General features: G+C 43.5%; 1 protein-coding gene across 1 annotated transcript in view; it reads left to right on the plus strand.

The window, feature by feature from the left end:
• Nucleotides 1-4,974, plus strand: part of LOC115094463 (serine/threonine-protein kinase Nek6-like) — a 39,834-nt gene extending 34,860 nt beyond the window's left edge. Inside the window, exon 4 of the mRNA XM_029607547.1 lies at nucleotides 510-4,974. Within this exon, the coding sequence (XP_029463407.1) occupies nucleotides 510-664 (155 nt within the window). The 3' untranslated portion in view covers nucleotides 665-4,974. The remainder of the gene's footprint in view (nucleotides 1-509) is intronic.
• Nucleotides 4,975-11,555: the final 6,581 nt, after the last annotated feature.

Below are 11,555 nucleotides of genomic sequence, written 5' to 3' on the forward strand. Positions count from 1 at the left end.
CTAGTGGCTGGATTAGGATGATATTGCTTCAGTTAGAGTGGGAGGGAGGGCAGGAGGAACCTATGTTGACCCGAGTGTCTGAATAAAGCAGAGTGGTGCATGGGGCTGGGGCATGAAGGTTTCATTAGATTTGACGACTGGAAAAGGAGAACTCTTGAGGGAACACTACAAAGGAAGAGGGTCAGGTAAATGAACACTCTTCTCCGCTCTCCCGGCAGAGCATGGCTTGGTTGACCTCTGATACTAGCTTTGCCCTTTGTCCTTGGGTGAAACTGTGTCTCAGACAGTAGCTGTACCCAATGGTGCTGGCTGGAGCTGGTATAGATTTGTGTCCCTGGCATTTCTTCTGGCCTAGGTGCCTGCCATCATGAAGCAAATAGTGTTTGTGTGAGTTTATATGTGGGTGGTGTCGCACAATGAGGAAAGGAGACATTTATAATGAAAACCCGCCACCACCCTGACCTGTTGCTGGAGAATTACATTGCTCTGATTTCACTGCTTACTTGCAGATGATGTCGGGCAGACTTTGTACGAGGAAATTGCCTGTCACTTCCTGAATGGCCTCACCCCAGCAGACCTTCTGCCTCAGTTTGAGCACCGAATGGGCTCGGACCATTTGGAGACTTGCTATCTGCTCTTCAGTATGGATCCAGAAGCATCATAGTTTACTACTCTAACATGAGTGACTATCAGGTTTGTAAAAGGCACATGGATCTTCCCAGTTAAGGATGAGTTGTTCATTTAGTATGTAGATTTCCACCCATGTCAAAAGATGAATATTAACTTCATTAACAGGAAAGCAAAAAAAGCTGGTTCACTGGGGTTGGCATCTACATGAAATTGTCTTCAAGACGATGATGAGATTAAGCAGCACAGTTCTGCTGTTGCAGCTACAAAACAGGAAATAGGAGGGAAGAAGCAGCCCATGCGGTCACTGGCAAACTGGAAGCTCACTGGAGCACATGGGAGGACATCAGAGGAACTGGAACCTCTTGCCCATGTACAGCAGAGCTCAAGATCACAGTTCTCCTTAAACTGTATTGCTGAGGTGAATCGGCATATCATGAAACAGAAACTGGAGAGTGTTTCTTTGCTTAGCAGGCACATTTACAAGTCGATGGTAGATAGTTGTATGAAGAAAGACATCATTAAACAGCTATTAAGAAGGATGCTGCAGGCTCATCTACGAACTAGTCTGCATGGTATCTCTCCTTACGTTCTGACTGCCTGACTCTCATTAAAAGGTCATAATACAAAGTTAATGCAGAGAAGGGAGAAGGGCTCTGTGTTGGGAGTTAAGAAGCTCTGGCCCAGTGAAGTGGTCTGAAAACAAGTGAACATAAACCAGCGTACCAGAATCTTTCTTAGTAGGTACGTCAACTATTTAAACTCTGGAGACATTTGAATCATTGGAAGATCACTGCCTGGGCAAGAAGAACTTGTGGATACTGTTGCCTTGGATTATGGTACTAGCCCAAATGGGTGTGGATTGATCTAAATGGGCCTGTGGACTTTGTTAATGTAATCTGTTCTTTAGTGGAATACTCAAGGAAACAATTGATTAGAATTATTATTAGCCATACTTTAACTTGCTGATTACTGCACAGACATTTACATGTAACAGCATAGGCATTGCAAACTATATTACCTTTCTTTAAGGTAGCATAACGTTTAGGTCAAACACTTTTGAGGCTGAGTGTGGAGAATGTATCGACCGTATTGTAATGCAAGGCTATTTTACACCGGATATTGGGCTTATCTGTAGATGGCAGCAGCTCTACAGCTATCCATTCTCTGTCCTCAGCTGAGACAATTCAGCAGTCATTTGGTAGCTTCCAGAGACAACAAAATGCCATAGTGTGTGCCCTGTTAATGTTTGATGCTCTGTGCTGATGGCACCATAAATAATTAACATCATGGCAGGTTGCTAAGAGTCTGTGCAGCATATTAAAAGGGGCAAGGTGGGCAGCTGCAGGTGTGGTCAAGTTGTGGCTCCAGCAGATTGTCTCGCATAAATCAGGGGGAGTGCCTCTGGCCCTGGGGACTTGCCAATTTTGAAAAGCCTAGATGATATGGGTGACTGGTATAAATCTTTATGAATAAGTAGATTTTGCAGAAGATTGTAATTTATGACACACAGACTATAGGTTTTGCTTGTTTTGAATGCAGATATAGAGCAGACCCTTGTCATTGCCATGATCTGTATTAAAATGCCCATTAATATGGGTTCAGACTGTACATGACTTACTGAATCAATAGAAGAACTTTCACAGGGCTAGCATGGTAGTGTACTGGTAAGAGCATAGAGCAGTAACATCTAGAGACCCTGGTTTGATTTCCTGATCCATTACTGACTGTGTAACCATAAGCAAATTACTTTACCTCCTTTTGCTAAAACTTAACATGTAAGCCCTTTGCAGAAAGAATGTTATAACTATATGATCTACCTTGTACATAAACTGGTGTAGGAGAGAGGAACCGGGGCAATGATCTCGTGTATTGTGAGGAGTCAGAATACAGAGTAGGAGAGAAGAGTCCAGGAAAGGGTTTGATGTAGAAGAGGAATCCAGGAAGGGAATTGATGTAGGAAGTTGAATGAGGGGATGGGATGGGATGTGGTGCAGGAGAAAGGATCAGGGGATGAGATCTGGTGTAAGAGTTGGTTAATATTATAAGTTTAGTCATAGAGTGAGGTTAGTACATAGGGATAAAGTTAATCAGACTGCAGATAATACTATGTTATTGTAATTACATTTCAAGAGTTATACTGCCTTTATGAGGCACTCCTTTTATCTGATGAAGAGCGTATAACTCTTGAAAGCTAATCTCAAGCATATTTTGTTAATCATAGCACCTGTAGCTCGTTTGCTGACTTTCATTTCTCTGAATTAGTAGCAGAGTGCTGAAGGGATGATCACTCTTGGGGGTGAGAGACGTGGTTTGATAATTTATACTAAGCATTTCAGATATTTCAGATAATCACTCTGGGGAAGACTTAGATGACAAAAAACACTTTCGATAATGGCAATTTCCAAAGCCCCTTATCCAGGCAAATTGGCCCGTCTGTAATTTTCCCTCCTTAGAGTGACTAAAACTTGCATTATGCATGTAATTTTAGCTGAGCTAAAAAAGAGCATTCTTATGGGTGCATTTAGGTTAGGGGTGGAGAACAGTGCACATGTTTGGCATTTTCAAAAGTATGTACATTACTACCCATACAAAAAACCGGGCGCAAGGTATCCATGCACTTTCAGTGTGCACACTGTACACTGGCTGATTTTTTAAATGAAACTACTTGCATAGTTTCTGTTAGCTGCAAAGTATGTGAGGTAAAAATAGGGTTGCCAACTGGCTCCAGATTTTCAGGACAGGTTGATCCAGTCCTGGCTTTACCCCATTGCAGGCTGGGATTTGTAGTTCTGACTTCCCTATTGCAGTTCCTTAGAAAAGCATACAGTGGGGTAAAACCAGGCCTGGATGAGCCTGTCCTGAAAATCTGGAGCCATTTGGCAACCCTAGGTATGCAAGTAGCTGTGTACTTTGCAACTACACAGGCTACTCAAAATTGCCTCCTATAAGTTTGTAGGTTTTCAGTAATAAAAACTACATTCAGATTTGAGGGGTAAAGTCCAGTGTTTTCTTAAATGAATTATTGCATTGACTGTTCAATTTTGTTCGCATACTGGTGGTGAAAATCTGGATAAAATAACCATTTCTTCATAATAGTTCTTTAGTCTGCAATATCCTAGAAGTTTAGGATTTTCTGCCCTTTTGTCTAGTGATTTAAGATCTTTTATGTCTGAAATTTTCTAAATTACATGTATAGTTTTGTGATTTTTCTGGGTTAGGAAGTCGCCGTTTACATCCTTAGCCGGGCTTAACTCTTCAGTAGCAATTTATATTTTTTCCTCTGTATTGGAAAAACTAGTTCTCTGTCAACATTTTTTTATGATGCAGAAGCAAGCTGCTTTTTTAATTAATTTCTTCTCATAGGGAAGTGAGTGGCAGCTTGAGGTAAATTATTGTGTCTTAAAATAATTACTGCTCAGTCACAGCTTAAAGGGCCAGACACTAAATCATGTCTATGAAAGCTGTCAGATTGCTTTCAGTAGCTGAAATAATTTTCACAAGTAGAATTCATGACACCTATCAACTGAAGAAAATCTATTTTCTTTCATCTTTTTAGGCATTAGACCTTTTGTGTGGAGAATCTTCCTCTATCCCAGGGTAGGCTGCTACTGCATCGTGGCTGGAGTTTAAATCTTAATTTGTATGAGAAACCCAAAATATTAACTTAGAGTGATTAACTCTGGCTCCGGTTATAGTTTCTTCTCGCACGGAGCTCTGTCGCACAGAACCTCTGCAATCTGGCAGTTAGATTGCTTCTACCATTTATACTTCTTGTTTGTACTGGGGAGCACTGGGAAAATCGAACACCTCAGTTTGGGGGTGGGGGAACAGTATTACCTATTTAAATGGACTAATGTAGCTCCCATGTTACTTCAGCGAAATTAATATAATCTGCTATCGGGAGATGCATACAAGATGTGTGGTGTCGACACATTGGTATAACAACACTAATAATATGCTACATAGCATTTAACAGAGAGTATTACTTTTCCTCTCTGAGAAAGCTTCATGGAAGCAGTGGGTGTCGAAAGTTCAATGCAGAAAAAGCATCGATAGTTCTGGTGTCAGACATGAAATGAGGAAGAGAGGTCTGACCAAACTCTTCAGAGCCAGACAAGAGCAATGATGATTTAAGTAATGTTGTTCACTTGTTTCATCAAAAAATTGTCCAGTTAGATTGTCAAAAAAATGTGCAGAAATAGACTTTTTCTTACCAGTCTTTTGCAGAGATGAAAAGCACAGGCTTTGCTTTTGCTGTGGTTATTTATGTCTCCTATTTCTTAGCCTTCATAGTGGAAGACATTCCGCTCCAGCTTCTATAATAATAATAATAATAATAATAATAATAATAAAAAAAAAAAAAAATATATATATATATATATATATATATATATATATATAAAACAAAATAATAGAAAGTGTAACTATACATATGAAGTGCCTCATTATATTAATATCACAAAAAACAGTCTATATTAAGCACTAATGTCATAACTGAAATGTTAATTTTATTACAAAATATAAATATTTAAATAAATCAATAAAATAGTGTTACACAAATCATAAACACACTGTACACATGATTCTGACAGAGCTACAAGCATAGATCCTTTTGTGGGCTTTATCTAGTTCCTTATGGCCTTTATTTAATAACAAGTTTTTACATATGTGCAGTGTGTTTATAATTTGTGTAACATTATTTCATTGATTTGTTTAAAAAAAAACTATCAACCTAATAAATGAAGGTTGACTGACGTGCCGCAAATGCACAGTAGAGAGCAACTCTACTGCGCATGTGAGAGCACGTCGGTCACAGCAGAGTGTCAGCTGCTTGATAACATGGCGGCTGCAGCGGCGGCGGCATCGGCAAGGGGCAGCGGCGAGGGGAGGCGGCGGCGGCATCGGCGAGGGGCGGCGGCGGCGGCATCGGCGAGGGGCGGCGGCATCGGCGAGGGGCGGCGGCGGCGGCGAGGGCAGCGGCGAGGGGCAGCGGCGGCATCGGCGAGGGGCAGTAGAGGCGGCGGCATCAGCGTGGAGCGGCGGCGGCGGTATCGGCGAGGGGCAGCGGCGGCATCGGCGAGGGGCAGTAAGAGGTGGCGGCGAGAAGCAGCGAACCCGGTGGTGAGGGAGGGGTGAGAGGGGGGAGGGGAGAGAGGGAGGGAAGGAGAGAGAGGGAGGGGAGGGGGGGAGAGAGAGGGAGGGAGGGAGAGTGAGGGGGGTGAGAGGGAGAGTGAGGGGGTGAGAGGGAGAGTGAGGGGAGGGAGGGAGAGTGAGGGGAGGGGTGGGAGGGAGGGAGAGTGAGGGGAGGTGAGGGGGGAGGGTTGCCCGTTTTAACGGGCTTAACGGCTTGTATATATATATATCGCAAACCTTTGCCCAAATAACACTTGGCTTTATCAAATGAAAGTCTTGTCTCCAAAAGTAAATCTTGTACATTATTGGTATCAGCCAGCTTTTAATATAACGTGAAAAATGAAAAGGGAAAAAAAGAAGAGAATGTTGTTGGCATGTACAGGCAAATGCTTGATGATCAGTGTATTTAATAAAAGGAAACCAAGTAGTGTAATATTTATTTGATGGGTTATTCACGAGTGGTTTAACATTTCCTTTACTAATATGTCCCAGACTTTATGGACAATTGTTAAAAACAACAGTCCAGACATACCTGATTATAATTAAAAAAAAAAAAAAGAATAAATCATAAAAGCAAAGCTTGTATCTTGCCAATAACATTTGTTTATTATCAATGTAATATTATCAGTGTAATATGTAAAATGAACATCATTTTTATAGCAAACATTTCTATTCTCCACTTGTGACTGTACCACCTCACCAATATAGTGAACCCCCTGAAAAAGTGACCATGTAACTTGCATTAGGGTGTTGGTCCTGTCTATTGACCTTTTGGCTTTCCTGTAACAATATGTATTTTTAACAAGTTTCTACAATAAAGTTATTTTTTACTGATTTTCCTTCCATTGCAGCATTGGTGAGTTTACAGTGCTTGTTGGATTTTCTGGGCTCTCTGTAGGTATATGTCATCACCTTTCATAATGACAGGTCATTTCAGCTTTGTGGACTATCCATATAGCTTCATGTTAAAAGGGAAAGAGTGAGCCACTCCTTTTGCACTGAGATATTAGTCCTACTTTTTCTTGGTTTATCAGATCTATAGCTCAATGTAACCAATGGGGTGAAACTAGGACTAACATAGAAATGACGGCAGAAAAAGACCAATCGGCCCATCCAGTCTGCCCAGCAAGCTTCGACTCTTATTTTGCCATGCTTATCTGTTTAACCAACCACCAACCTCAGGGCTCTTGTTGGTAACTATTTGATTCAAATTTCCTGCCATCTCCTGTCATTGATTGAGAGAGTAATGTTCATTGATGCAGAGAGTAATGTTGGAGTTGCATCAAAGGTGAGCATAAGGCTTATGTTTAAGGGTTGTAACCGCCGCATCAAGCAAGCTACCCCGATGCTTGTTCACCCAGACTGCATAGATCGATTGTTGGTTGTTGCCTGAATGTAAATCCTGTTTTCTACTTTTTTCCCCCTGCCTCAGCTTTTCACTTTTGATCTCGAGCTGTCTTCAAACTCAAGTCTAGAAATGCAGTGGCAAGTTACATGACTCTTTTCTGGGCCAAATATATTTTCACATAGGATCTTCACTGCAAATTATGTAAATCAATATCTAGGGACATTCTATTGCAAAGAACAAAGTAATGCATAGATTTTTGGAAAAACATGACATTTGACATTTTGACATTAATGGAAATCCATATAGCACTTCTGTATTAAGATCAGGTCATACACTAGATTTTTCAGGACATCATCCTAAACATGGCCTTGCATCTTACACCTGTAAAGACATACAGGATAAAGTGACAGTGCTGATTCAGGATGATAATTGCATCACCATCATGGTTGCTGAGATCTATGTGATAAACTCAAGTGGAGGAACAGGACAGAGATCTGGCCAAAGACATCTAAAAGGTAAGAATGAAGGGGAGGTGTTGGTAAGAGATTTTAACCTGTCGAATGTGGATTGGAGTATCCTGCCTGCAGACTCAATTAGAAGTAGAGCAAATATGGATTCTCTTGAAAGGCCTGTGCTCAGACAAATTTCAATAGAACCCATGAGGGAAGGGGAGTGATACCAGACTTGGTACTTATGAATGGAAAAAATATCTAGATAGGTGCTCACCTGAGCACCGGTGATCATCAGATGGGATGATTTAACATAAGGGTCAAGGTGGAGGGGAGTCACACAACCCTCAAGCTTCTGGATTTCAAAAATACTAAGATTGGTAAAATGGGGAAGAACCTTAAGGAGGCAATGGAAGGATAGGGGATGTAGGTATAGTAGAAGAACATAGAAAAAAGAAATTGGCATATTTATTTAATGAGGTGGCTGAAAAAGTAAGGGCAAAAAGTTTAGCATTCAAAAAATACAAAGGATCTGAAAAAAAAATGGAAAAATATCTGGTAAAACTGAAAGTGACAAGGAAAGAAATCAGGATGGCATGAGTGGATGAAAAGATAGCTAATGAGGTAGAGAAGGTGACAAGATTTTTTTCAGGTATGTCAATGAAAGGAGGAAGGCCAGAGGAGGAATTGTAAGACTGAGAAGAGGCAAGGTACAATGTGTGGAAAGAGACAAGGAAAAAGCAGAAATGCTAAAAAAATGTCGATTCAATATTCACTAAAGAAGGGTTTGGAGAAGGACTTCTGATTGTTGGCAGGGGTATATATGGGAATGGGAAAGATCCACATACTGTGTTGCATAAATAATGTTGTAACTCGCAAAACTGAAAGTGGGCAAACCATGGGGCCAAATGAGATGCATCTTAGAATAGTAAGGGAACTCAGAGAGGCTCTGGCAGGTAAGAACATAAGAAATTGCCATGCTGGGTCAGACCAAGGTTCCATCAAGCCCAGCATCCTGTTTCCAACAGAGGCCAAACCAGGCCACAAGAACCTGGCAAGTACCCAAACACCAAGAAGATCCCATGCTACTGATGCAATTAATAGCAGTGGCTATTCCCTAAGGGGCGGATTTTAAAAGGGCCGTGCGCGCCGGCGTGCCTATTTTGCATAGGCCGCCGGCGCCCGTAAAGCCCCGGGACGCGCATAAGTCCCGGGGCTTTTGAAAAGGGGCGGGAGGGGGCGTGCCGCGGCGTTTTGGGGGCGTGGTGCCGGCCCGGGGGCGTGGTCGAGGCCTCCGGACCAGCCCCCGGGACCGGAGGACGGAGCGGGGCTGCCGGCGACGCGCGCAAAGGTAAGGGGGGGGGTTTAGATAGGGCCGGGGGTGGGTGGGTTAGGTAGGGGAAGGGAGGGGGAGGGCGAAGACAAGTTCCCTCCGAGGCCGCTCCGAAATCGGAGCGGCCTCGGAGGGAACATGCAGCTTGCGCTGGGCTTGGCGAGCGCAGGTTGCACAAATGTGCACCCCCTTGCGCGCGCGCGCCGAACCCGGATTTTATAAGATACGCGCGTATCTTATAAAATCCAGTGTACTTTTGTTCGCGCCTGGTGCGTGAACAAAAGTACACGCTCGCGTATTTTTTAAAAATCTGCCCCTAAGTAAACTTGATTAATAGCCGTTATTGGACTTCTCCTCCAAGAACTTATCCAAACCTTTTTTGAACCCAGCTACACTAACTGCACTAATCACATCCTCTGGCAACAAATTCCAGAGCTTAATTGTGCGTTGAGTAAAAAAGAATTTTCTCCGATAAGTCTTAAATGTGCTACTTGCTAACTTCATGAAATGCCCCCTAGTCATATTATCCAAAAGTGTAAATAACCGCTTCACATCTACTCGTTCAAGACCTCTCATGATCTTAAAGACCTCTATCATATCCCCCTGTCAGCCGTCTCTTCTCAAGCTGAATGGCCCTAACCTCTTCAGCCTTTTCTCATAGGGGAGCTGTTCCATCCCCTTTATCATTTTGGTTGCTTTCTCTGTACCTTCTCCATTGCAACTATATCTTTTTTTAGATGCGGCGACCAGAATTGTACACAATATTCAAGGTGCGGTCTCACCATGGAGTGATACAGAGGCATTATGACATTTTCCGTTTTATTAACCGTTCCCATTCCTAATAATTCCTAACATTCCCTTCTGCTGATTGATCTATTCAATAAGTCTTCTTTGGAGATTAAGGTGGTGCTGCAGGACTGCAGAATGTCAGCTGTGGTCCTTCATAAAAGTGGTAACAAAGGAGATTGGAAACTACAGCCTGATTAGTCTTACCTTGGTGGAGGTAAAGAATTATGGTTGCCATGTTAGTCCACTTAGATATATGAAATTAAGAGTCAAACAAGATGTTGGTGATGCCTTTATATTGGACTAATTTAATCTGTGATGAGCTTTCAAAAATGATCCTCTCTGACCTGGTGAAGAATAGAGGATAACTCTCAAAAGCTCATCACAGATGTATTAAATTACTCTAATAAAAGGCATCACCTACAACTTGTTTGTTGATGCTCGCTGATGGCAAAATAAAAGGAAGCTCTACTGAAGGAAAAGATAGTGAACTATGTATAATCCAGTGTGTTGCAAGATTTTAAGCAGCATTGTTTTACTAGAAACAGCAAATTGATTTATTTGATTGGGTGACTAGAGCATTAGATCAAGGGCATGCACTAGATGTAGTTTATTTGGATTTCAGGAAAGCTTTTGATTCTGTCCCACGTACAAGGTTCATTAATAAACTGAGCAGCTTGGGGGTGGGTCCCAAGGTGGAGGACTGAATTAGAAACTGGTTGAGTGATTGGCAACAGAAGGCAGTGATAAATCGTTTTGATTCTGAGGTGAGAAATGTGATTAATGGAGTGCCTCAGGGATCAGACTTGGTGCTGGTTCTGTTCAATATTTTTGTAAATGATTATTGCAGAAGGGTTAGAAGGAAAAGTTCCCCTTTTTTTGCAGATTACACAAAAATCTACAACAGAGTGGACACCCCTGAGGGAGTAGACAGAATGAGAAGGTTCCCTGTACGTACCAGGATCAGTCCAGACGGTGGGTTATGTCCCCCGTCCAGCAGATGGAGTCAGACCAGAGCTTGAGGGTGTCACTACATATACCAGTTCACCCTCTGCTGGAGCTCAGTATCTTTCTGACTCCAGCAGATGAGAGTTGGGGGACCCAGTAGCTCCCCCAGGGTGACAGGGTTTTTCCATTTCTTTCTTTCTTCTATTTGGTCCTGTCATTTTTTGGTTTGAGCATTTTGGATCAGTAAAGTTCAATTTAAAAAAAAAAAAAAAAAAAAAGCTCCAATCTTTTGAGGAGGCGTATTTCTTACTTGTGCTGCCTCTCGCTACCTTTCTCTTCCCACTTGTGGTTGGAGGTAAGTGTGAGTTTTTTTTCTTGTTGTTCACAGGTTTTTCTCTCCGGACGCTCGAGGGGTCCCGTGGATGCCGGTGGCGCCGGCCTCTCCACGCGGTTGCTGAGAGTCCTGCGGCCCAGCGGCTGATTTCGCGGGCTCGCTCCGGTGGGAGGGGGCTCCCTCCCCCGACGTCTAGGGACCTCCTCCAGCGGGTCGTGCAGGCCTTCCAGGCCCCCCCCCCGCGGCACCCCTCCGCCCCTTCAGCCCCCCCTCCCCCCCGAGGCTTCTTCCGGCGTTTTCATGCCGCGGCCGTCAGCGTGTGCGGCCTGCGGCGAGCCGGGGGTGCACCTTTTGCGGGAGGGAGTGTGTGAGCGGTGTCTCCCTGAAGGGGAAGACACCTCGCGGTCGCCGGACGCGTCTACCGACCTCCCCTCCTCACAGCCCAGGCGGCGCGGGCAGGCCACGTCGCCGCCAGTGGCAGGAACGGCGGCCATTTTAGGGGTGCACCGTGAGGTGTTCAGAGCCTCAGAAGGAGAAGGGATGTCAAGGGAGACTTTGCACTCGGTTTTGCCCCCGGAGGGAATTGTACCCGAT

The sequence above is a fragment of the Rhinatrema bivittatum genome, chromosome 6 (assembly GCF_901001135.1).
Source record: "Rhinatrema bivittatum chromosome 6, aRhiBiv1.1, whole genome shotgun sequence".
Lineage (NCBI taxonomy): Eukaryota > Metazoa > Chordata > Amphibia > Gymnophiona > Rhinatrematidae > Rhinatrema > Rhinatrema bivittatum.